Here is a 27,564-nt window from a genome sequence, read left to right as displayed (position 1 = left end):
CCTTTCTTAACTATCCTACATAATGTAGACATTTCCTTTCCCCTCATCTCTGCTTTTACCATTAACTAACTCATCAACCTGTCAATTTCCTTCAGAGTACTGTATGTAATTTGTGTTTTTTCCTTTACTTGTTTATTGACTGCATCAGTCCCTGGAATGTAAGCTGACGAGGTCAGGGACCTTGTGTGTTATGTGTACTCTGTTACTGCACTCTAACACTGACACATAGTCAATGCTCAGTGACCATCACTGTTGAGTAAATAAATTTTTTCAGGGAGCTTCTGGCTTTATGAGTAAGGACATCTATTTTTTTGGGTGAGACATGGGCCTTGAATCCAAGATTTGAAGGAACAATCACATGACCTATGTGAGGATAATTCCTCTGTCTCCTATGCCAAGAACTCTTGGCAGACCACATATGGAGTCAGTAGCCTAGGTACTAGAGGAAGGGATGTGTTGGACAACTCTGTGGCTGGCGATTGGTGGTAGAAATGAGGATTGGTGGTAGAAAGAAAGGACACTTCTATATCTGGTAGGCCTGGTTTATCTAAGGATTAGCCTGGTTATAAGACCAGTGGAAAGTGTGGGCAGTGGGTGGCAGATAGTAACTCTGATTCTCTGTGGTTGTTCACACTATGGCCACGGTGATGTGGGTAATGGAGCTCCCCGGTGTCCGGCGCCTATTGATTATATCTACTCAGACAGCCATGGGGCTGCTAGACCAGGGCCTGGTCTACAAAGTTTTTCAGTGCTCCAGAATGTTGAATTCCAAGGACTTATGATTCTAAGAGCCAGAAGACTCCCTGCTCAGGTGAGTATCTGCTCACCTGCCCTTTTATGAGTGGGTAGTGACACTTCCCAGATGAGGCAGGCATGGAGTAGCCTTGGTAGAATGCTCACTCTCAGAGTGGCCAGATTCTTCAAAGTATAAACACAACTGATGCCTCTGGTGGGCCCTTTTTCTCAAATCTGCTCTGCCTCCTCACCTTGCTCTCATAGGTATTACCAGGTGGTTAGCTGGGTTCTGAGCCTTACACAGTGTTGAGTCAAGTTGTATCTTCCCAGCATTCATATGTTGAAGTCCTAACACTCAGTACCTCAGAATGTGATCTTCTTTGGAAATAGGGTTATTGAAAATATAATTAGTTAAGATAAAGCCATACTGCAGTAGAGTGGGCCCCTAATCCAATATTATTGGTATCTTTATAAGAAGAAAAAGTGTGGACATAGATATGCACACAAGGATATCACCACGTAAAGATGAAGGCAGATATCGGGGTCATGTGCTTACAGGCCAAATAATAGCACATATTGCTACAAAACCACCAGAAACTGGGAAAGAGGCATAGAACAGATTCTCTCTTATAGCTCTCAGAAGGAACCAACCCTGCTGACACCTTGACCTTGGACTTCTAGCCTCCATAACTGTGAGATGATACATTTGTTTAAACCACGCAGTATGTGGTATGTTGTTAGGGCAGCCCTGGCAAACTAATGACACAGACACTGATGCTCTGGCAAGCTCGTTGGGTTAGAATTAAAAAAGAGGAAAGTAGGTTACCTCATGGGGAAGAAACAGTGACCAGATCATGCCCAGAGTACCTAACCATGGAAGAACCTCATTTGTCCTTTTCCCTGAAGGTAGTGGAGGACAGTGGACCTGGAATCACAGTCCCCCAAACTTTGAAACACTTGAACATTTTAAGGAGAAACTTTGCCTTCTAAGAAAGGGTAGAAAAAACTGTATAGGATATGTCTGATGTTACTTAATGCAGTCATAAGCAGAACACAAAGGGATTTTTGCTGGAAAAAACCATTCAGATTGTCTGTGTCTTGGAGTTTTAAACCTTTTCTCTCTGACTTTTTATTTTGTTTATTTATTTTTGAGACAGAGTTTTGCTCTTGTTGCCCAGGCTGGAGTACAGTGGCATGATCTCGGCTCACTGTAACCACTGCCTCCTGGGTTCAAGTGAGTCTCCTGCCTCAGCCTTCCAAGTAACTGGGATTAAAGGTGTCTGCCACCACACCTGGCTACTTTTTTATTTTTAGTAGAGACGGGTTTTGCCATGTTGGCCAGGCTGGTCTCAAACTCCTGAACTCAGGTGATACGCCTGCCTCTGCCTCCCAAAGTGCTGGGATTACAGGGGTGAGCCACCACACCTGGCCTTACTCACTGACTTTTAAAATGAATATATTTATTACTTTTGGGGTCTGACAGGCAGAGAGAATTCTCCCTTGATCTTTTGCTAATAGTTCCCTAAAACAGAGGGCAGAGCACGAGTTCAGTATACAGTTCAGAACTTCTCATTCTATGCCAGATGCTTCATCCCTGATACCTTTGCACAAGGGACAGCACTTCATCTGCCCACCCATTAGCCTCCAACTCAGTGCCCTAATACAGGATACAATTATTTATTCAGTAAACAGCTACAAAGGACCTACCCTGTGCCAATGAAGTTGGACCTCCCCATCTCACACTGTACATGAAAATTAACTCGAAATGAATGAAAGACTTAAATGTAAGAACTGAAACTATAACATTCTTAGAGGAAAGCATAAGGGAGAACCTTCACAACCTTTGGTTTGGCAATGGATTCTTAGCAATGACACCAAAAGCGGCCGGGCGCGGTGTCTCACGCCTGTAATCCCAGCACTTTGGGAGGCCAAGGCGGGTGGATCATGAGGTCAGGAGAGTGAGACCATCCTGGCTAACATGGTGAAACCCCGTCTCTACTAAAAATACAAAAAATTATCCGGGTGTGGTGGCACATGCCTGTAGTCCCAGCTACTCGGGAGGCTGAGGCAGGAGAATCGCTTGAACCCAGAGGTGGAGGTTGCAGTGAGCCAAGATTGTGCTGCTGCACCCCAGCCTGGGTGACAGAGTGAGACTCTATCTCAAAAAAAAAAAAAAAGAAGAAGAAATTACACCAAAAGCATGAGCAATAAAAGAAAAATTCAATACTTTGAATTTCATTAAAATTAAAAACTTTTACACATCAAAAGACACTATCAAGAAAGTGAAAAGACAATACAGAATGGGAGAAAATATTTGCAGGTCATATATCTGATAAGGTTCTAGTATTCAGAATATACGAAGAATGCTTACAACTCAAGGAGAAAAAGACAAGCCACCCAACTAAAAATGAGCAAAAGACTTGAACATGTATTTCTCCAAAGAGTCTATGCAAATGGCAACAAACATATTTTAAAAAATGCTCAATGTCATCAGCCATTAGGGAAACACAAATCGAAACCACAATGAGATACTACTCCGTAACCTCTAGGATGACAATAACAATAATAAGTGGAAAACAACAAGTGTTGGCTAAGATGTGGAGAAATTGGAGCCCTCATACATTGCTGGTAGGAATATATAATGGTACAGCTGCTGTGAAAAACAGTTTGACTGTTACTCAATAAGTCAAACATAGAGTTACTATATAGCTTAGCAATTCTACTCTTACATTTATACCCCAAATAAATGAAAACATGTGTTCAAACAAAACAAATGGCATGCATGTTCATAGCAGCACTATTCATAGTAACCAAAAGATAGAAACAATCCAAATGTCTATTAACGTGAATCAATAAACAGAATGTGATATATCCATATAATGGAATCTTATTAAGCCATGGAAAAGGATGAAGTACTGATACATGGTACAACATGGATAAACATTATGCTAAATGAAAGAAGCCAGACATGAAAGGACAAATATTATCTAACTCCCTTTATATAAAATGTCCAGAACAGGCAAATCCAGAGACAAATAGCAGATTAGTGGTTGCCAGGGGCTGGAGGGGAGTGGCAAATTGAGAGTGAGTGCTTAATGGGTACAGGGTTTCCTTTTTGGACGATGAAAATGTTCTGGAATTAGATAATGGTGATAGTTGTACAACATTATGAATATGCTAAATACCACTGAATTGTAGACTTTAAAATGGTTAAAATGGTAAATTTTATGTTATATGAAATTTCCCAGTACAAATAAAATTGTGCTTGGCACTCCTAGGGCAGTAATAGTAATTTAAGTGAGATTTATGATGAGTTTTTCCTAATATGGAAAACACTTATGCTATGAGTGAGAAAAGCAGGGGACCCAATTTTCCTTACAATAGGATCTCAGCCTCACAAAAACAAGCACAGTCTGTGCACAGAAAAAAACTGAGGAAATATACCAAAATGTTAATGGTGATTATCTCTGGGTGGTGGGACTCTCTGGCTGGCTTTGTTTTCATCTTTTTATTTTCTAATGCTTTTCAGTTTTTCTTTAAGAAAATATGTACACTATTACTTATATAATGGAAAAAACACCTAAAAAAAAAAAAAGTAAGGAAGACAATAAATGTCATTTAAAATAAAAGGAAACAGTGGATAGAGGCGAAGAGACACAGAGGAGCCAAATCAAGAGAGAACACGCTTCAGGGGAGCAATCATGCAATTTGGACTTGAAAATTGCCAGGGAACAGATGGCAGCATCTAAGCAGACATCTGCAATGGATAGCGAAATCATATGCAAAGACACAAGTGGCCTTTGAAGCAGGCCCTTGAGAGGCCCGGCAGAGAACGCTGCTTGCCTAGCCAAACAGAAGGGCAAAGCCCTTCTCCATCTTGTCACAGTCTGGCCTCCTCAGAGTCCTGCTAGAGGCCCAGAGGCTGCGGTGGGGCTCAGCTCAGGTGGGCTTCCATGTGTGAGGGTGCAAAAGAGGTTGTGGAGGAAGGAAGAGGCTTTTAATAGTGACCTAGGCAAACATTGCGACTGAAATTTACATGGGGTTTCACAGTTTATAAACATTCTCACACACATAATCTAAATGTTAGTTATGATTGCATCACCTTTTACCATGGCCCTATGAGGTAGGCAGTTATTATTCCCATCTTGCTATGGAAGAATGAGGCACAGAGAAGTGATATGAGCTATTTATTTAACTTTTATATAGTGCTCTCTATGTGCCAGACACTGTGCTGAGAGCTTTCACAGGCATCTGTTACCTACGTTCACACAGCTAGTAAGAGGCAGACCTGGGATTCAAATTTGGCTTTTTAGACTGCACTACACCACATTTCTGTTTATGTCTAAGCAGAATTTACCTATATCTGCAGAATCTTAAGTAAGGCCACAGTGATTCTATCTATCTATCTATCTATCTATCTATCTATCTATCTATCTATCTGTCTGTCATCTTCCATCTGTCTACCTATCCACTCATCCATACCTCTCTCCATCCATTCATCTATCTATCCATCCACCCATCCACCTTTATTTTTCTGATTATAAGTGTAATACATGATTTTTTAAAACACGCAAATATGCTGAAATAAGTAACATAGGAAGTAAAAAATTTCCCTAAATTTCACACCTAAAGATAAGCATTCTTAACTGTTTAATATGTGCTCTTTCAGACTTTTTTCTCTGGGCATACTACCTGCATATTTTTCTTTTATTTTTTAATAGGATGATACTGCACCTGCACTTAATGTAACTCCCATTTCACACAATAGTAAGCCTTGAAAAACTCTCCATGACTATAGAGGCCTATCTTGTTTGTTTCACTATTCCATTGTATAGAGGTAGCAATTTTCCTAAATAGTCACTTATTGATAGACATACAGGTTTGTCAATTGTTCTTGATTATAAACAATGCTGCAATAAATATCATTGTACTCTCATCTTTGTCTGTATATTTGTCTAAAATGAATTGGTAGAAATGAAATTGCTGGGTCAAAGGATACACACAATTATATACAATTAAGATTGCCATAGATAATGGCAAATTGCCCTTCAGAAAAAGAATACTTAATTGGCAATCCCACTAGCAGACTAGCAGTGTGTAAGAGTGACTCATTTTCCCACAGGCTTGCCAACGCTGGATATTCTGTCTTCTAAAATTCTATCAACCAAGTAGGCAAAAATGGTGTCTCCTTATTGTTTTAATTTGTGCTTAAAAATAGTAAGGTGGCATCTTTTTATAGTATTGGCCTTTATATTTCTGCTTTTGTAAATTGCTTTTTCCCATCTTTTGTCAACTGGTTTTAAATTAGTATACTGCAGGCTGGGCATGGTGTCTCACACTTGTAATCCCAGCACTTTGGGAGACCGAGGTGGGAGGATTGCTTGAGCCCAGGAGTTCAAGACCACACCAGCCTAGGCAACATAGTGAGACATCGTCTCTAAAAAGAATTTAAAAATTTGCCAGGCGTGGTGGCATGCACCTGTGGTTCCAGCTAATTGGAAGGCTGAGGTGGGAGGACTGCTTGAACCTGGAAGGTCAAGGCTGCAGTGAACCATGTTCATGCCACTGCATTCCAACCTGGGCAAGAGACTGAGACCCCCTCTTAAAACAAAAAATCAAAAACTAAATTAGTATACTGCAGAGAGGAGAGGCCCTTGTAGACCATGTGAGATTATGATGCATTCTCTTTTAAGGTGCAACTAAGTCCTGGAGATTTATGCTCACCATAAAACCAGTTCTTAAATGTATTTGACGTCATTTCGGAGGGTTGAACAGAAAGGCAGTTAAACAACAATAATTGAGACTTGGGTTTCATATCGCTTATTGTCTTGTGGGATCAACTCTTGATTTATTAGTCACAAGAAAGATGATAAAGTAATATAATCACATAAGCCAGGGACAGAAATAAGCATTTGCTCATTCATCACTGGATAGTTCAGAAATAACTCCCTGGCAGGTGGATAGTATGAGTTCCTGCACATGGGAGTGTGTGATGCAGGTGAAATGTATATGAGTGTGTATGGGGGCAGGCATATGCATGTTATTGTTTGCTTTTGGAGAATGTCCACTAGAGGAATGGTGGGAGAGAATACTATATGGTCAGAGAATGTCTGGAAGCTTTCGTTTGGCGGCATCTCCCAGAAGCAGGGAAGTATTTACTTCCTGCTAGCCTCTGTAGTGCTCTGTTATGGCTGTCACTGTTTTAGAGTGGTGGTCCCAACATTACAACTCTAATTCAGGGACTGGTTACAATTCCAATTCTGCCACAAAGCTCTTTATCTTCCGGCTTAGGCTGTACTGGCACTGGAGTTAGGTTGACAATTAGATAATCCTCAGATATTTACCTAGTAGACTGGGGGTGTAAGTTTTGTAGTGATGATAGTATCATCACTCATATGTAGCTTCTTGTGAGACAAAGGGCACATCCAATGTAAAGTTTCATAGATACTGCCAAATTACTTACCAAAAGACTGTACCCAACGGACACGTCCTTCAGCAATGTTTGACAAGGTTTTGCATATATCATCTCACTTAATCTTCAAATGATCTTGTAAAGTCATTAGGGAGAGGCTATTATCTGGCATAGGCTGTAATGTGAATGGCAGCCCTTAAAGTTGAATGGGCATACAACGCTGTGGCCCCAAATCTCCATTTTACTGAAGCAAACATTGAGGTATCAGGAGGATATGTTACTTGCTCAAAGTTCCACAGCTGATGAGTGTTAGGGCATGAATTTCAACACAGGCTGTCTGACTCCAGAGCCAATGGTAACTGGAGTCTACGGCCGTCTTGAAACCACTGCAGTGCCCTTGGTGAGAAGACAGAAGGAGGCCATCAGGATGCACTCAGGGCAGTGCCATGTCTTCCATTCCCGAGTACAGACAAGTCCCAGAGTTTCAGTATCGTCCAGCTGGTCGTTCTTCAGGCCTTTGTCAGTGCCTTTCAGTGAGAGAAGCAGTCCCCAGAGACAGAATAAATTAGATCATTTGGCTCAGGAAAAGGCATTGGAGAAACAAATTGCTGTTGCACCATGAATACAATAAGGCACTTAGGTGGGAGGAAATAGTTCTCTTTTGATTATATGAGTGAGGATTATGTGTAGCAAATTTGAATTCCAAGCTGCCTTTTCCTTGGCCTCTTCCCCACCCTTTCACTAGCCATACACTTCTAAATGCCTCTCCAAGCTGTCCAGCTGGTATGTGCTCTGGGAACACTAATCTAACTTTTCATATTAGTCCAAGCAAAATATGATTAGGAAGAAACTCTTCTGCCAAAACAAAAATCACATGCTAATGTCAAATAGAGATGATTTTTTACATCTACTATTTTTGTTTATTTGGACCAGTATTGACTCACAATTATATTGTATAATCCAGATTTGACCATATTGCCAAATACAATAAAACAATTTTTAACAGAAATTTAATTTGTTTTCTCTTTCCCCTCCCCCAAATTTGGACAGATACACTTTCACTAAAAGGAAAAAAGCTGGATTTTTTTGGAAGAGGTGACACATATGTAAGCCTGATAGATACCATTCCTGAACTCAGCCGATTCACAGCATGCATTGATCTGGTATTCATGGATGACAACTCAAGGTATTGGATGGCCTTCTCCTATATTACAAATAATGTCCTCCTGGGCAGAGAAGACATAGACCTTGGACTTGCAGGAGACCATCAGCAGCTAATACTATACAAATTGGGAAAGACCTTTACTATCCGTCACCACCTGGCTTCATTTCAATGGCATACAATATGCTTGATATGGGATGGTGTGAAGGGCAGATTAGAACTCTTCCTGAATAAAAAAAGGATACTGGAAGTAACGGATCAACCACACAACCTGACACCTCATGGGACTCTGTTCCTAGGGCACTTTCTCAAGAATGGGAGCAGCGAGGTTAAAAGCATGATGCATAGCTTTCCTGGCAGCTTGTACTACTTTCAACTCTGGGACCACATCCTGGATAACGAAGAGTTTATGAAGTGTTTAGATGGAAATGTAGTTAGTTGGGAAGAAGACGTTTGGCTTGTCAACAAGATCATCCCAACTGTTGACAGGACACTGCGCTGCTGTGAGTAACTTATCAACTTTTTTCCTTAGCAAGGGTAGTGTTGATGCAGTACTCCTCTGCTCGCAGTGGCCCCAGGTTGCTAGTTTTGTCATCACTTTTTAATGAGGAGCACGTTTTGTTTTCTTTTATCTTTATTTTGATATGATTTCAAACTTATAGAAAGATTGGAAGAATAGGATAGAAGAACACACACACACCCCACTTATTTGTTTCTAAGTCATTTGAGAGTAAGTTGCAGGCAAAATTCTTTGTTACCCCTAAATATCTCAGTGTGTATTTCCTAAGAATAAGGAATTCTCTTACTTAACCACTTTATAATGATCAAAATCAGAAAATTTGATGTTGATACAATACTAATATCTAATTCACATTTCACATTCATATTTAGCCAATTATCCTAGTAATTTCCTTTATAACTATTTTTTGCTTGCCCCAGGATCCAACTCAGGATCACACATTACATTTAGTTGTCATGTCTCTTTAGACTACTTTGGAATAGATTCTCTGCCTTTCCTTGTCTTTCATGACCTAGACATTTTTAGCATACAGTCCAGTTACTTTGTTTCTCAATTTATGTTTGTCTAATAGTTCCTCATAATTAGATTCAGGCTATTAATTTTTGGTAAGAATACCACAGAAATGATGTTATATTCTCAGTGCATCACATCAGTAGACACATGGTGACAATTTGTCTCATTATTCATGATAACTTTGATCACATGATTTCGGTGATCTCTGTCAGATTTCTCTACCATAAAGTTATTATTTTTTCCTTTGTAATTGTTGAGTAATTTCTGGGGAGATATTTGGAGGTTAAATATCCCCTTCTTAACATAATTTCACCCAATAGGTTTTACATCTATTCATGATTCTTGCCTGATTCACTAATCACTATGATGTTTGCAAAATTAGTTTGCATTCTACTGTAAGAAAGAGCTTTTTCTTCTTCCATAGTTATGTGTTTATTTATTGAAGACAAAGGGTCTCACTCAGTTGCCCAGGCTAGAGTGAAGTGGCATGATCATAGCTCACTGTAACCTCTAACTTCTGGGTGGGCTCAAGTGGTTTTCCTGCCTCAGCCTCCCAAAGTGCTGGGATAACAGTTGTAAGCCACCACACCCAACCTTATTTATGTGTTTATTATTTGAACATGAACTCACAGATTCTTATTTTATTCAATGGGTTGCAATCTGTTACTGTCATTTATTTTGATGTTCAAATTGGTCCAGGGCTGGTCAGTGAGAGTTCTTCAGTCTGGTTCTTGTGTCCTTTTGACACATTCCCCATCATTCTTTGAGCATTTTCTTACTCTCTGGCACAACAAGATGTTCCAGGCTCTTCTTGTACGTTTTCTGCTCAGCCCAAGGAGCCATCATTTTACTAAGGCATCCCTGTTCCTTTTAGTGGGGAATGGTATTTATAAACAAATTTACTTTTTCTTCTGAGAGCAATTATGATATTGGAGAACTGTTTGGAATGAAGTTCTTGTAAGGAAACTGGCTTCTTGGAATTGCACCTGTATTTGTCTCCTCTCGAGTTTGGGGAAGGAAGGATAAGATTGCTTTTCTCTACATAATCCCACTCTGCTCTCAAATCCAGTCCTCTCCACTATCAGCAGCAGCAGTCTTCAGCATGGGTAGTCAGTGATAATAGCATCAAGATTTTTTTGCATTTCCCGAAATATTCACTTATTCTTGAAGGAGTATTATTGGCTGTTCTTATGGTTTTTTTTTTTTTTTTTCTTTCCAGGAGGAAAGGAATAGGGGCTAGATCCATGCCTAAAAGGGCTCTCTCAGACTAAGGGCATATGTTTTCACGAACAGTCTGGATGCTGTTTGAGTTAACAGCAGAGGCACATTCCAGGGGATTTCTGTTTCTCTGAGATTAGACCAATGCAAAGGAACAGGAAAGCTATTCCTTTGTGCTACTACCAAAGGTATTTGGTTTTTCTCTTTTCTGAGGCCTTAAAAATAAAAGAGAATATTCCTAGCTGGCTCTGATTACAAAACTGAGCTACAGACTAGTAGATTAAGCCTGAACAGCTCACCCAAAGCAGTTTAAAGTAACTTTATTTTTGATCTAAGGAACCAGAAGTATGGCCTTATATCCATGTGCTCAGCAGTGGTCTTTTAAAACCAAATCCGGCCAGTTAATGGCCTTGAGTTTTCCTACCACTTTGTGAGCAGATAGCTAAATCTAACTGCTGTGTTAAAGTACTAGACAACCCTCTTTTATTTTGCTCTTTTGTACACTTTTTAAAAATTTTTATTTATATTTATTTATTTTTTTTTTGAGACGGAATCTTGCTGCAACACCCAGGCTGGAGTGTAATGGTGCCATCTCATCTCACTGCAACTTCTGCTTCCCGGGTTCAAGTGATTCTCCTACCTCAGCCTCCCGAGTAGCTGGGACTACAGGCACGTGCCACCATGCCTGGCTAATTTTTGTGTTTTTAGTAGAGACAGGGTTTCACCATATTGGCCAGGCTGGTCTCGAACTCCTGACCTCAAGTGGTCTGCCTGCCTCGCCCTCCCAGAGTGTTGGGATTACAGGCGTGTGCCACTGCACCCGGCCTCTTTCATACACTTTTTAATGGACGACCATCCTCTGGGTCTGATTGAATCATGGTGGGCATAAAGCACAATCTAACATAAGAAACAAGGAAATTATCACCTCAAACAAACAAAAAAGGTAGTAAATGTTCCTCTACTATTCAGATCTCTTTGAGTGTTCTTTCCAAACCTTGGACCAGGAGTTTCTAATCTGGGGGCCAGAATGGCCTTGAAGGAGTTGACAAAGCCCCTGAAATTACAACACCCTAAAAATACAGGGCAGATTTTTTTTCAGAGGGTGCAGGCTATAGTTTCTATCACATGCTAACATATTATGGTAATTGGTGCCTTTTACTAAGTTCTTACCGTGTGCCAGGCATTTTATAGAGGAGGAAATAGGGGCTCAGCAAGGTTGAGTAAATTGCCTAATGTCACCAATCAAATAAGTAGTATAGCTGGGGTTTGAACAGACTGGTCTGGTTGCAAAGCACATGTTCTTTTCACTTCCCACCATACAGGACTATCTCAAGTGAGCCTATGGCCCCCAAAATGTTATGCTATATTACTATGTCTTAGAAGCTTCCTTTGGAGGTAATGGCTGGTCTGATAATTCACCTGGGGAAATTAGGCTACTAGCTGCAGCCATTGCCTGCCTCACCACTGAAGGATCTGTAAAATACCACAGAATTTCACCTATTTCGATTTTGGCGGTATGACATCTGGGACAAAAGGGGCAATATATGAATAAATATGAGTGATTACAACATGTCTAGCTTCAGTTTTTGCCTAATAAATTGATATTTATGGCCCATAAAAGGATTATGACCTTTAAAAAATAAGTTTTAATGAGCACATTGCTAGGTTACAAATCTTAATAAATCTATTTACACATAAATTATATATATATATTTATATATTCATGAGAACAAGGCTTTTGGGGAACATTGCCTGAAAAACATGAACCCTACCTGGGTTTAATAAACAAGTATTCACTATAGTTGGAAATGTCTTGGAATATTAAACAACATGGTGGTAAATAATAACAGTGAAATTTCTAGTCATTAGAAATTTAGCTTTCAAGTAGTTTTTAAGCATCTTTTCCTTATTTTTAAAAATTACAAATGTAATACATGTGCTTGTGAATAAAATATATTTAAACAATGCAAAAGCATATGAAATATCAAGTAAAACCTACCCTTCACTATCCTCTTCACAGAGGTGTCTGTTAAAAAATTTTTTTCCATGGGTTTATAATAAGTGTGTGCATGTATGTGCATGAGTGTATACAGTTTTAAAATCAAAAATAATATATACATACATGTTGTTCTGCAACTTGGTTTATTTTAACTTAATACTGTCATGGACAGACACATAAGTATATTTAGAGCTGTTTTTAGGGCCACATATATTCCATGTAACATAGTTTACATGTAACATAATTTATTTAACTCATCATTGATGGCCATTTAAGTTGCTTTCAATTTTTTGCAATTACAAATAATGCTACGGTAAATTTCCTCATACATACCTCTTGGTACATTTAGGTTTGCAATTTTATAGGACACATTCCTGAGGGTAGAATTTCTCAGTAAAAGCCTACAAGCTGTTACAATTTAAATAGATTTATAATTTTTACTAGTTATTTTATTAATGTAACTATTCATTAAAAATCAATTGATCTCTTAAAGTAAAATTACTAGATATATACAGTAAAAGATTTTAAAACACATGAAAGTATAAATCTAAAGTCTCCTTTCACTTCAGTCTTTTACTCTATGTGTCTCTCCCCAAAAGCAACGATTGTTAACAATTTCTTATATATCCTTGCAGAAAAAATGTATAAAACTTGAATTTACATGTAAATTTGTTTTTCTTTTTCGCAGTTGGGTTCATCATCATTATATGCATCCTTTTCTGCGTCTTTTTAAAACTTAATAATATTTTTGGAGGCATTTTCATATCAGAAAATACAGAGCTATCTGATTCTTTTTGGGGGAGGCTGCTGAATAGTATGAAAGAAAAGGGGTATGCTATAATTTATTCAACAAGCTCTGTTTGAAGGACTTTTAAGTTGTTTCTTGTTTCTAGCTATGACAAAAGTCTACACGGCTTTTAAAAGTAATGGGTGGTGACAGAAATATCTTGAAGCAACCATAAATAAATTATCACAAGCTAAAGTTCCTTTCAGCGTATGGCAAGCATAATTTCCTAATCTCAACTCAGACACATGATCAAACAAAGGAATTTTTTTTGACCTGTGAATGTGTGAAGAGAGTCTTCCAAAGACATGCAGATTAAATTCCTCTTAGTTCTACATTTAAGAAATCCCTTCTATTGAAAAGAATGAAATAACTTGAATTGAGTTCATCCTGGGAAATCTACAGTGTATCAAAGCATAGCATTCCTATATCTGCGGGGTCATTGATTTCCTGAGGTTTGTTAATTGTTCTAATGCTCCAGCTTCTTTGAATCGCTTTATGAATTGACTATTCTTAAAATATGCAGAGATGGATTATATGGTCTGTGTCCTTTATAAAGGCCTTTGTTTGGCTCACTATTAATTCCTCTATCCAATTATCAGCTCTGATAGGAAAGGTTCCATGGGGATGGGCTCTACTAGCTAAAAGGCAATTTGGTCTTGTCCTTGTACATCAATTCTCTGTGCTACCCTCGTTTCTCATCACGAAAGGTAAGCATGAGCTGTTGGTAGTTCACTCAAAGCCTTCTTATTTGTATTCTCCTTCACAGGATGATATTCTCCTATAGACTCAGAGATAGAGGCTCTAGCCTGTCTTTCTATTGCAGCATTCGTTTTTCATGCTTTTGCCTGGAAACTGAATGCAGACACCACTTTGAAAAAAAAAAAAAGTTTCCTTTTCACCTTAAAGATACTCATTTCATATTTTTTCTACCCCACAGGCAGATCTGTCTGTGGCAGTTTCTGGTCACCATTATCTCTCACAAATCTAATCAACATGCTGAATCATATTTATAGAGGTCCTGATTGAAAGAAAAACCAGATGTGATATGTGGGCTGGAACGACACATAGATTTAATATGAGGTGATATACCCAAATCACAACCAGAATTTGGTACCTTAGAAAATGTTCTATTTAACATTCTGTTGGCAGGTACATCTGCAACAAAATGCCTCATAAATATTCAGCTACTCTATACCTCTGTTCTCCAGCTCCCAATGATTACAATAATACAATTTTGTGTAGAGTGAAAGAGCAAATGGCAATTAAGCCCACAGACCCCTGTGAATTAGCATGGATTATCTCCACTTTAAAATACAGAGACAGCAAGGCTTATGCAAATTATTTGTGCAAGTGATCACTTGTTCACAAACAGGAACAAAGTGAATATGGCAAATCATGTTTGTGAGCTCGCCAAAGATGGAGGCCTGACCTCACGGCTTCTGTTCAATGTGAATAGATGGAAATTCAGCCATTGCTCAAGCACAGTACCGACTGTTGCATTTGACCCCCCCTTTTTTTTTTTTTTTGAGATAAGGTCTCACTCTGCCGCCCAGGATGTAGTGCAGCGGTGCGATCAGAACTCACTGCAGCCTTGACCTCCTGGGCTCGAAGCATCCCCCTGCTTCAGCCCCCCAGCGCCCGCCCCACCGAGTAGCTAGGACTACAGACATGTACCGCCATACCTGGCTAATTTTTATTTATTAATATTCATTTATTTTATTTTATTTTATTTTTTTGGTAGAGACGGGATCTTGCTGTGTTGCCTAGGCTGGGCATCTGCTTTTTCTTAACTGAATTTTTTATTGAGAGATAATTGTAGATTCACATGCAGTTGGAAATTCTTGTACACTTTGTCTAGTTTCCTCTAATGGTGACATTTTGCAAAGCTATAGTATAACGAACAGAACATTGATGTTGATACAACCCACCAATCCTATTCAGATTTCTCTAGTTTTTCTTATATTCATTTATGTCTGTGTATTAAGTTCTATACAATTTTATCACCTGGGTAAACTTGTGTGTCTACCAGCATACTGATGCTGAACAGTTCTAATACTAGTAGGATCCCTCATGCTGACCTTTTATAACCACACCCATTTCCTTCCCACCCTTTCCCCCTACCCTGCTTCATACCTAACCCCTGACAACACTAATCTGTTTCCCATTTCTAAAATTGTGTCATTTCAACAATATTATATAAATGGAATCACACACTATGTAAACTTTTAGCATTGCCTTTTTTTTTTAAAACTCAGCATAATTCTCTGAAGAGCCATCCGGGTTGTTGAGTGTGTCCATAGTTTACTCATTTTCATTGCTGAGTAGTATTCCATGGTATGGATATGTTACAGTTTATTCAATTATTCACCTGTTGAAAGACATTTGGGCTGATTCCAACTTTTTGCTGTTATAAAAAATAACCCTGCTATGGATATCTGTGTACAGGTTATTTTGGTGTGTGTGTGAACGTAAGTTTTTATTTCTCTGGGAAAAATGCCACGGCTTGGCTGTAAGGTAGTTGCATGCTTAGAATTTTTCTTAATTTAAAAATAATTAAATCTCTGTGGGTACATATTAGGTGTACATATTTGTGTGGTATATGAGAAGTTTTGACACAGGCATGGAATGTGAAATAATCATATCATGGTACCCATCCCCTCAAGTATTTATCCTTTGTGTTATAAACAATCCAATTATACTCTTTTAGTTATTTTTAAATGTACAATTAAGTTATTATTGACTATAGTCACCCTGTTGTGCAGTCTAACAGTAGCTCTTACTCTTTCTAACTTTTTTTTTTGTTCACATTAATCCTCTCCTCCCCCTCCCTCAAGGCCCCTCTACCCTTCCCAGCCTCTGGTAACCATCCTTCTACTCTCTATATCCATGAGTTCAATTGTTTTGATTTTTGTAGCCCACAGACAAATGAGAACATGCCATGTTTGTTTTTCTGTGCCTGGCTTATTTCACTCAACATAATGACTCCCAGTTCCATTCATGTCGTTGCAAATGACTGAATCTCATTTTTTGTGGCTGAATAGTACTCCGTTGTGTATATGTACCACATATTCTTTATCTGTTCATCTGTTGATGGACACTTAGGTTGCTTCCAAATCTTAGCTATTGTGAACAGTGCTGCAACAAATATGCGAATGCAGATATCTCTTTGAAATACTTATTTCCTCTCTTTTGGGTATATACCCAGCAGTGGGATTGCTGGATCATATGGTAGCTCTATTTTTAGTTTTTTGAGGAACCTCCAAACTGTTTGCACATTTAGCTTTATAAGAAACTGTCAGACTGTTTACAAACTGTCAGACTGTTTTACAAAACTGTTTTACAGTTTTACAAAGTAGCTCTATCACTTTATATTCCACCAGCAATGTATAAGGGATCTAGTTTCTCAGCATTCTTGCCAGCATTTGGTGTTGCCACTGTTTTTCATTTTAGTCATTCTTGTAAATTTGTAGTGATATCTTATTGTGTTTTCAATTTGCATTTCCCTGATGCTTCATGACATTGAACATTTTTTCCTGTGCTTATGTGTCATCTTCATGTCTTCATCAGTGAAATGTCTGTTCATGTCTTTTGCCCTTTTTAAAAAACTGTGTTGTTTGTTCATTTTATTGTTGAGTTTTGAAAGTTAAAAATTGTATTCTATTTTTTTGTTGGGTATATCTTTTGCAAATATGTCCTTCTAGTCTGTAGATTTTTAAAAATTTATTTATTTATTTATTTATTTATTTGAGACAGAGTCTTGCTCCATCACCCAGGCTGGAGTGCACTGGCATGATCTCAGCTCACTGCAACCTCCACCTCCTGGATTCAAGTGTTTCATGTGCCTCAGCCTCCTGAGTAGCTGGGACTACAGGTACATGCCACCACGCCTGGCTAATTTTTGTATTTTGAGTAGAGATGAGGTTTCACCATGCTGGCCAGGCTGGTTTTGAACTCCTGACCTCAAATGATCCACCTGCCTCGGCCTCCCAAAGTGCTAGGATTGAGGCATGAGCCACCACACTTAGCCTAAAATTTCATTTATATGGGCTTTCACAGAACAAAAGCTTTTAATTTTGTTAAAGTCTAGTTTATTAATTAATTTTTTTAATGAGTCATGCTTTTGGTGTTCAAGTTTAAGAACTCCTTGCTTAGCCCTAGCTTCCAAAGATTTTCTCCTACATTTTTTCTAAATATTCCATAGCTTTGTACTTTACATTTAAGTCTGTGGTCCATTCTGAGTCAATTTTTGCATAAGATGTGTGAGGTGTAGGTTGAGGTTCATTTTCTTTCTGTTTTTTTTTTTTTTTTTGGTCTATTGATGTCCGATTGCTTCAGTATTATTTGTTGAAAAGGCTATCCTTGCTTTATTGAGTTGATTTTGTACCTTTGTCAAAAACCAGTTGAGCATATATATATGTGTCTATTTCTGAGTTTTCTATCTGTTCCAATCATCTATATATCTATCCCTCTGCCAATACCACACTATCTTGATTGCTGTAACTTTACATCAAGCCTTAATATTGGGTGGAGTGATTCCTCTAACCTTATTCTTCTTTTCAAAATTTGGTTTAGTTATTTTAGGGATTGTGCATTTCCATAAAAATTTTAGACTAAGCTTGTCTGTTTGCATATAACCTTGATGGAATATTGACAGGAATTGGATTATATCTATATATCAATTTGAAGAGAACTGACGTCTTTACTATGTTGAATCTTCCAATCCATGAACACAGCGTGCCTCTCCATTTTTTAGGGTTTTCCTTGATTTCTTTCATTAGCATTTTGTGATTTTCAGCATACACATGCTTTGTTAAGTGTATACCTAAGTATTTCATTTTCATTGGAGCAATTGTGAAATAGCATTGTGCTTTTGATTTCAGTTTCTGCGTGTTCATTTTTAGGACATAGAAATGTGATTGCTTTTTGTGTGTTGATTTTGTATTCTGAACTCATTTATAAGTTCTGGTAAATTTTTTTTCTTGAAGATTCCTTGAGATTTTGTATCTGGACTACTACATAATCCGCAATGTCTTCAATTTTTTTTTTTTTTTTTTTTTTTTTTTGCCTTGTTGGAGTGTCTCTAACTTCCAGTACCACGTTGAATCATACTGGTGAGAGTGGACATCCTTGCCTTGTTCCTGATCTTAGCTGGAAAACATTCAATCTTTCACCATTACAGTTGATGTTAGCTGTAGGTTTCTTGATGATGCCCTTTACCATGTTGCTAAAAATCCCCTCTATTCTTAACTTGCCCAGAGATTGTATTGTGAAGGGATATGAGTTTTTGTCAAATGCCTTTTTTTTGGATCAGTTGATATGATTTTTCTTCTTTATCTTGTTGATATTGTGGGTTATGCTGATAGATTTTCAAAGGTTTAGCCAGCTTTGCATATTTGGAATAGATCCCACTTGGTCGTGGTATATAATTATTTTTATACATTGTTTCATTTAGTTTGCTCATATATTGTTGAGGATTTTTGTATTTTAATTTCAGGAGAGATATTGGTCTGTAGTTTCTTGTTTTTACTGTCTCTGTCTGATTTCAGTATCAGGATGACACTGGCCTCATAAAATATGTTGGAAAGCGTTTGTTCCTCTTTTCTGGAAGAGATTCTATAAAATTGGTGTTAATTCTTCCTTGGCAGTAAACTCCATTGAAATCATCTGGACCTGGAGATTCTTTTGTGAAGGCTTTTAAATTACTAGTTCAATTTCTTTAATAGCTATAGGGCTATTCATATTGTCCATTTCCTCTTGATGGCGCTTTGGTAATTTATGGGTTTTGAGGAGTTGTCTATTTCTTCTAACTTGTTGAATTTGTGAACATAAAGTTATTCATAATACTCTCTTATTATCTTTTTTTTTTTTTTTTTTTTTTTTGAGACAGAGTCTCACTCTGTCGCCCAGGCTGGAGTGCAGTGGCCGGATCTCAGCTCACTGCAAGCTCTGCCTCCCGGGTTCACGCCATTCTCCTGCCTCAACCTCCTGAGTAGCTGGGACTACAGGCACCCGCCACCTCGCCTGCTAGTTTTTTGTATTTTTTAGTAGAGACGGGGTTTCACCGTGTTAGCCAGGATGGTCTCGATCTCCTGACCTCGTGATCCACCCATCTCGGCCTCCCAGAGTCTCTTATTATCTTTTTAATTGCTGCAGAATAAGTAGTGATATTCTCTGTTTCATTTATGATATTGGTGACTGACTTGTGCTTTTCTCTTTTTACTTTTATCAGTCTTGCTATAAGTTTATCAATTTTATTGACTTTAAAAAATTATCTTTGTTCCATTGATTTTTCTCTATTGTTTTCTTATTTTTAATTTCATTGAGTTCTTTTATGGTCTTGATTATTTTTTCTTCTGCCTGCTTTGGATTTATCTTGGGATTTTTTTTTTAGACTCTTGAGGTGGGAGCTGAGATTATTGTTTTGAGATCTTTCCTCTTTTTAAAGGTATGCATTTAGTGCTATAATCTTCCCTCTCAGCACTGTTTTAGTTGCATCTCCCAAATTTTTTAAATTAAATTTAATTTGATTAAAATAATTTTACTTAATTCAATGTTTTAATTTTTTTTTTTTCTTAAAATGTCTTCTTTGATTCATGGGTTATGCAGAAGTGTGTTGTTTAGAACATTTCTATGGTCTTTCTGTAATTGGTTTCTAGTTTGATTTCATAATAATCAGAGAAAGCAGTCTTATAAATTCAGTTCTTTTAAATGAGGTTTGTTTTATGGCCCTGTATATGGTCTATGTTGGTGAATATTTCATGAGTGCTTCAAAAACATATATATTCTGCCACTGTTGACTGGAGTGCTCTATGTCAACTAAAGTCTGTTGATTGTGTTGTTCAGAACTTCTATACACCTGTTGATTTTCTGTTTAGTAGCTTTATCACTTGTTGAGACAGGAGTATTAAAATTCCTAACTATAATTATGGATTTACTATTTTTCCTTTCAGCTCCATCAGTTTAGCTTCATGTATTTTGAGACTCTGTTGTTTGATATGTATGCATTTAGGATCACCATGTCTTCCTGGTGGAGCAATGTATTTAGTATTATGTAGTGTCTTTTCTTGAGTCCAGTAATTTTCCTTGCTTTGTACTCTAGTGAATATTATTATAGCCATTTTTACTTTCCTTAAACTTACTGCTTGCATGGTATAATTTTTCCATTCTTCTACTTTCAACCTACCTATATGATGATATTCGAAGTATATTCTTTTGTAAACAGCAACCTATGGGTTACTTGAGCATACTTGATTTATTTATGGGGTTTTGAGTTTTTCTTTGTATGGTTTTTCTAGTGGTTGGTCTTGGTATTACAATATGAAAATGTGACCTACCATAGCCTACTGTTGTCAACATTTTACCAGTTTGAGTGAAGTATGGCAATCTCACTTCCATTTTGGTCCTTTGACCTTCCTCACTGTTCAGATTTTTTTTGAGAAGGGATCTCGCTCTGTCATGCCGACTGGAGAGCAGTGGAGTGCAGTGGCATGATCACAGCTCACTGCAACCTCAAACTCCTGGGCTCAAGCAATCCTCCTGTCTCAGTTTCCCAAGTAGCTGGGACTATAGGTGTGCACCACCACACCCAGCTTTTTTTTTTTTTTTAATTTTTGGTAGAGTTAGGGTCTCACTTTGTTGCCCAGGTTGGTCTTGAACTCCTGGCTTCAAGCAATCCTCCTGCTTTGACCTCCCAAAGTTCTGAGATTACAGGCAAGAGCTGCCATATCCAGCCACTTTTTAATTTTGTTGTTTTAAATATCAGATGATGTTACAATTTTTGTCTCAATCATCAAATATGATTTATAAAGCTCATGAGGAAAAGGATCATCTATTTTATGTACCCATATTTTTGGTCTTTCCTTTGCTCATTTTTTCTTTCTGATTCTCCAAGATTCTTTAAAAAAAATTCTTTCTGCTTGAAGTAATTCCTTTAGCTAATCTTTTTTTTTTTTTTTTTTTTTTGAGATGGAGTCTGGCTCTGTCACCCAGGCTGGAGTGCAGTGGCAGGATCTCAGCTCACTGCAAGCTCCGCCTCCCGGGTTTATGCCATTCTCCTGCCTCAGCCTCCAGAGTAGCTGAGACTACAGGCGTCCGCCACCTCGCCCAGCTAGTTTTTTGTATTTTTTAGTAGAGACGGGGTTTCACCGTGTTAGCCAGGATGGTCTCCATCTCCTGACCTTGTGATCCGCCCGTCTCGGCCTCCCAAAGTGCTGGGACTACAGGCTTGAGCCACCACGCCCGGCCTAGCTAATCTTTTAAAGATAGGTCTGCTAGTGACAAGGTATCTTAATTTTCCTTTATCAGAGAATGTTTTCATTTCCGTTTTATTCCTGTAAGATAGCTTTGCTGGATATAGAATTCATGGTTAACAATTCTTTTCTATCAGCTTTTGAAAAATATTATGACAGCTTCTTCTGGTCTCCTTAGTTCTGAATGAGAAATCTGTCATTTAAGTTGTTGCTCTTCTATAAGTAATGTTTGTTTCTTTCTGTCTACTTTCAAAATATTTTGTCTTTTAGTTTTCAAAAGTTCAATTATGATGTGCTTTGCCACAGATTTCTTTGGTTTTTATCCTTCTTGGAATTTGTTTAGCTTTTGGAATCTCTAGGTTTGTGTCTTTTGTCAAATTTGGGAAGCTTTTAGCCTTTATTTTTTTTTAATATACGTTCAGCCCCATTGTCTTTCTCCTCTTTTTTAAGGCTATGGTAATATGAATGTTGGATATTTTGTTATTGTTCCACAGGTCCTTGAGGCTATCTTCATTTTTCTTTTCAATGCACTTTCTCTATTTAGATCAGGTGAATTCTATTATTTTATCATTATGTTTACCTGTTCTATCTTCTGTCATCTCTACCCTACTATTAAGTCCATCCAGCTGGTCTTAAAAATTTGCTTTTGTATTCTTTCATTCTATAATTTCCATTTGGTTCCTTTTTTTTTTTTTTCAATACAGAATCTCGTTTTGTCACCCAGGCTGGAGTGCAGTGGCGTGATCTCGGCTCACTGGAACCTCCGTCTCCCGGGTTCAAGGGATTCTCGTGCCCCAGCCACCTAAGTATCTGGCATCCACCACCATGTCTGCCTAATTTTTGTATTTTTAGTAGAAATGGGGTTTCATCATATTGGCCAAGCTGATCTCAAACTCCTGGACTCACATGATCCATCTGCCTTTCCTCCCAAAGTGCTGGGATTACAGGCATAAGTCACCGTGCCTGGTCCCATTTTATTTTTTTCCAAATAATTTCAAAAATTTTAAGTTTAGGATTTTCAGGTTTGTTACCTAGGTAAATGTATGCCATGGTGGTTTGCTGCACCTATGAACCCATCACCTTGATTCTTTCTTAACAATTTTTATTTCTTTTCTGAGATTCTTTTTTTTTTCATTTCAAGAGAATTTGTAATTGCTTGCAGAATTATTTATATGATGATTGCTTTAATATCATTGTCAGATAATTCCAGTGACTGATTCATCCAGGTTTTAGCATCAGTTGATTATCTTTTCTTACTCAAGTTGTGATTTTGTTGCTTCTAAATATGACAGGTAATTAAAAAAAATTGTATCCTGGACATTTTGTCAATTATGTTAGGAGATTCTGTGTCTTCTTTAAATCTTTTATTTTAGCAGTCAGTCATTCTGGTTAGACTTAGCACAGAGGTCATGGTCCATTTTTGTGGGCTGTGCTTCCAAATACAACTTAATTTTTAGAGTCTTTGTGATATTATTTCATCTTGCTTGGTTTATCCGGCACCCTGAGACTTCCACCTGTCTCTGCTGGTGCTTCTTGGGTGGAGAGCAGAAGGCATCTCCTCAGGCCAGGCTTCTAGCTGTCTCTCAGAGGGGGATGGATGTGGGGGCATCCCCCTACCAATGCCTCTTGGCTTCCGCTAGTCTCTGGACAGGAAAGGAAAATATTGGGCTAGTTTTGGTAGACTTGGCCACCTGCTGCTGGAGATCCCCTTTTTCTTGTTTCCCCTGCCTGCCTTGGTGTCTCCGGGTGAGGGAGGAGAATCTCAGTACTGCAGGGACAAAGAGACTTCCTGGATCAGGCCACTTGCTATTACTGGCTCCTTTTTTACTCTTATGCCTGCCTGGCTTGGTTTTTCTGAGTGGGTGAGGAGAAACTTGGGTTGGCAAAAACAAATAGTCTTCCTAGACTGGGCTCTGTTCAGCCAGTGTTTTTTGGTGGAGAGGGGAGATTCAGGCCTGGTAGGGAAGGAGAATGCTTCTCTTGGTTGCTTATTGTTAGCAAGGTGCCAGTCAGTCTCCCTTGCTGGAGTATCCAACTTGCCTGAGGTTGTCAGAGGGACTCCCATTTGATCCAGAAGGGGAATGAGCCTACTTGGACTGACTTCTGTTGCTAAGTTGGGGATTGGGAAGCATAGGTCCTGGGCCGCATTTTTATGTTGGGTTTGGTGAGGGAGAGACGATAACTGCCACTATGTTGTTCCTTTACTCTTGGGGTCCCAAACCAGTTTGTTTTATTCTTAGCACACTTTGTAGTTCTCCTTTGGTTGTCTCTTACACCACTTCTAGGATTTGTAGTTGTATCTTTTGGGGAGGAGCAGAGAAAAGTGGATCTATGCCATCTTGTTCAGTTGAGAAGTCTGCATTTGCTTTTAACATCAGTTCTTGGGCAGTAAAAGCTCTTGAGTGTATATGTGTAGACAGATAGGGTGCAACAAAATGACCGAGATAATATCACTGGCATTGTAACTACCTTACTCACTTACAACATTTTCTTTTCTGAGAAGGACAGGCATTAAATTCAATGGAGATAAGTGTGCCATTTAGGATAAAAAAATCCCCACCACATATAGGGAAAAGAGAAAGATTGATGAAGCAGAAGTAAAGTGAACCTCACTCGTTAGAAATGATAGGTGCACAGAAGGTCTGAATTACTGAATTTAAGAAAAACAAAAGTATGTACAGATTAAGACAATAAGGTCACCAATAAACAAATTAAGTTATGAAAGAAATTTATATTCAGTATCAGTCTATATTATACAAAATGATCTTGAATGTTCAAGATCATTTTCAATGCCAACCCATTGTAATTAATTTCTAGATGTGAGGTTTATAGGAATCTTTAATTCCAATGGATCCTGATTCTAAAAAACTACTGATCTTTTGACTGAATTGTCTTTATCTAGGATATGAATGATTATTCAAGGTAGATATTATATCAGAGAATGTCCATAATTTGGGATCCCCACTGAGTTTTGATTCCTGGGCCAGCAGAGTCACCTTAATGTTTTACTTTAGCATTGCAATGCTGTCCACTAAAATTTGTTTCACTGTTTTGGGTGACTGCTGTTTCTTGCACTGTTCAGCACTTGCAGAACTTGGCATTTAGTATTTAACTTTGTTTATTCTTGGTACCTTCCGATAGAGTCTCTTTCTTTCTTTCTCCTTAGATTGAGGCGTTTCCATTTAAATTGAGGGCATACATTTATGAGTGCTGGATAATTGAAGCATTGCTACATGCTGTCTAACTTCTTCTCTAAATCTTTCATCTGTGAAAATCTCATCTCAACACTGCACTTCTCTGAGCCTCATCTCTAAATGAAAGGATTGAATATAATCTCCAAGTCCTGGCTCTAAAATTCTGGGATTTTAATGAATGAAGACTTCAGTCTTTATTAATACAGACTTTAGAAGAAAAATTTGATACAGCAGTCCCTCTGGAAGAAACCTTGCATCTGAAAGATTTAATGGAAGGTTTGCTGAAATATACAAAGCCAGACTTTAAGTTAAAATGGGGCAATGTAAGATGCATTATTTCTTGAGATCTCTGCTGCTTAAAATGCCACCTGCTTGGCAATTTAGCTCAACTCATTTGTTTTTATCTTTCTAAATCTTATATTCCTTCTTGAGGTGCTTACTGGAAGTGTTAATAACAATTGCTACATCTATGGCTTAGTCCTCTCTGATAAAAATACCATGTCTAACTCCCATTTCCCGTCTTCTAAAAGAGTTTTCCACTACTTATGAATTACTCCAATAGTACTCTTTGAATGCTGCATCAAAGAAGATAACTTAGGCTTTTACGGTATTTAGTGTTTTATTGTTTTCCTAAAAAGTTAATGCAGTTAAATCATTAATGTTTTGTAAAGGAGAGGGAATTGTGAGCTCTGCTCTCAACAATTAGTGCATTCATAGAGTGATTTCAGGCTCTAGGATGCCACACTCCTCAAATGTGCTAGAAGTGACACTTTCACAGAGGTTTGCTAAGCCGGTTGGCTGGTGTAAACCCATCTACAAAATTGGAAACGAGATCCCGACAATTCTCCTTTCACATGAAGTTATGGACAAATTTGAAAGCATAAAGCTTGAAATACACGTTTGGCTGCTGAAATATACCAGTTTCTTGATAAGGCCTAACATAATGTGGATCTGTGATAATTGGAAAAATGTCATAAAATTAAGTGAAAACGTACTTTTGGTGTAGCTTCGACTTTTCCCCTTATAAACGTGTGTACTTTTATCAACTCATCTATATGGTCAATTGCAGGATTGTTACTCATTCTACTTGCTAATGACCACAAAATCCTAAAGGACATCCTACACACACCTCAAAATTTCTGGATATGCAAATTATAAGTAATTTTAATGCTCAAGACAGTGAAACAAATCAGTAGATTGTCTACTACCACAGTTATTCCTACATCATAGGTAATATGCTTCTCAGATGGATGAATTCAAAATACTAATTTCCCTAAGTTAAATATGGATGATTTCATTTTGGGTGATTTGAATTGGAGAAAGATTGTGACTCAGCCTTGAATTTTACTATGTACCATTTTCACCTGGATATTCACTATTATCCTAAATTCCACTCGTCCACATCTGAACTGGGTGTTTTTTTTCCGAGTGAGGCTGCCTTCCCAATTTTTCTGTTTTTATGAATATTACCACTATTCTCCAAGTTGCCTGGAAGTAAAATTTGATTTCTCTGAGATTTCTCTCCCTTCTTTATCTCTTAAACCTCTTTGTTATCATACCCTGTCAATTCTTACTTTCCAGTAGATACGGGAATAGGAATCTTCACACTGCTCTCACATTGTTCCAAGCCTTATTCAGTTATTCAGTTAGCTTGCAAATAGATACTAAACATCTACCATGTGTGAGGCACTGGGATAGACACTAAAGATACAATGGTGGGCAACAAAAGATGAGGACTCTGTCCACGTGGTCTAGCGAGGAAGAGAGACATTAAAAATCACATAAATCTCCAGCTATGACACATTACATGAAGAAGAGGTCTGAGGTGTCATAAGAGTCTAAAATAGATTGGTGTGAGCTAGTCATGGAAGTCAGGGAAGGTAGTCTTCCCTGAAGAGGTGATGCATGAGATGAGAACTGAAGGATTGGCAGAAGTTAATCAGATGGGGAAGGATGGGAAGAACATTCTAAGTAGAGGTTACAGCAAATGCAATGGTCTTGTGGTGGGAAAGAGCATGCCAACTATTAGAGAACTAAAAAGAGGAAGACCAAAAAAACAAAAAACAAAAAACAGAGGGAACTTAGCACAAATTGAGACTGAAGAGATAGGGAGGGACCAAATCATGCATAGCTTTATATGCTTTATTAAGAAAAAATTTTCTTTTTTTCCTATGAGCAATAGAAAGCAACTAAAGAGAGCTCAGTGTGTATGTGTGTGTGTGTGTGAGAGAGAGACAGAGAGAGAGAGAGAGAGAGAGGAGGGGGATCAGATATTGCCATTTAAAAAATCACTTTGGTTGTATTATTGAACAGATTAGAGGGGATCCAAGATTAGTGGCAGACAGTTCAGTTGGGAGGCTACCACAGTAGTCCAAGTGAAAGATGATCGTGACTGGTTAGGGTGGTAAGTGATGGAGATAGAGATAAACTGGGGGGAGCCAAGAGATATTTAGGAGCTACAATCAATAGGACAAGATTATGGATTGACTATGGCAGGTGAGAGAGAGAATGAAGGAGACAGAGAGAGAGAGAGAGAGAGAGAGAGACTTGGAGCTTGCATAATTTAATGTAGGATAGTGTAGGGCCAGTCACTGAAGGAATACCAGAAGAGGACCCAGTTTGGGAAGAAGTTAATGAGTTCAAGCTGGAGCATGTTGAGTTTGAGGTGTTAATGAGATATCCAAGAAATGATATCAAGTAAACAATTGTTTATATAAATGTGGGGCTCAAAATAGAGATCAGGTCAAGAGATACAACTTTGAGATTTGTCTGTGT

General features: G+C 38.2%; 1 protein-coding gene across 2 annotated transcripts in view; it reads left to right on the top strand.

Moving 5' to 3' along the window:
* ADGRG4 (adhesion G protein-coupled receptor G4) overlaps positions 1–27,564 on the top strand; it is a 113,273-nt gene that overhangs the window by 8,646 nt on the left and 77,063 nt on the right. The window contains exon 2 of one of the 2 annotated variants that reach the window (XM_023198743.1): positions 8,198–8,812. The exons of the other annotated variant lie outside the window; for it this stretch is intronic. Coding sequence (XP_023054511.1) covers positions 8,198–8,812 — 615 coding nt within the window. The remainder of the gene's footprint in view (positions 1–8,197; positions 8,813–27,564) is intronic. 2 annotated transcript variants of the gene reach the window in all.

The sequence above is a fragment of the Piliocolobus tephrosceles genome, chromosome 12 (assembly GCF_002776525.5).
Source record: "Piliocolobus tephrosceles isolate RC106 chromosome 12, ASM277652v3, whole genome shotgun sequence".
Taxonomy (NCBI): domain Eukaryota; kingdom Metazoa; phylum Chordata; class Mammalia; order Primates; family Cercopithecidae; genus Piliocolobus; species Piliocolobus tephrosceles.
Note: the sequence above shows the minus strand (reverse complement) of the source record. Positions and strands in the feature narration are given on the sequence as shown.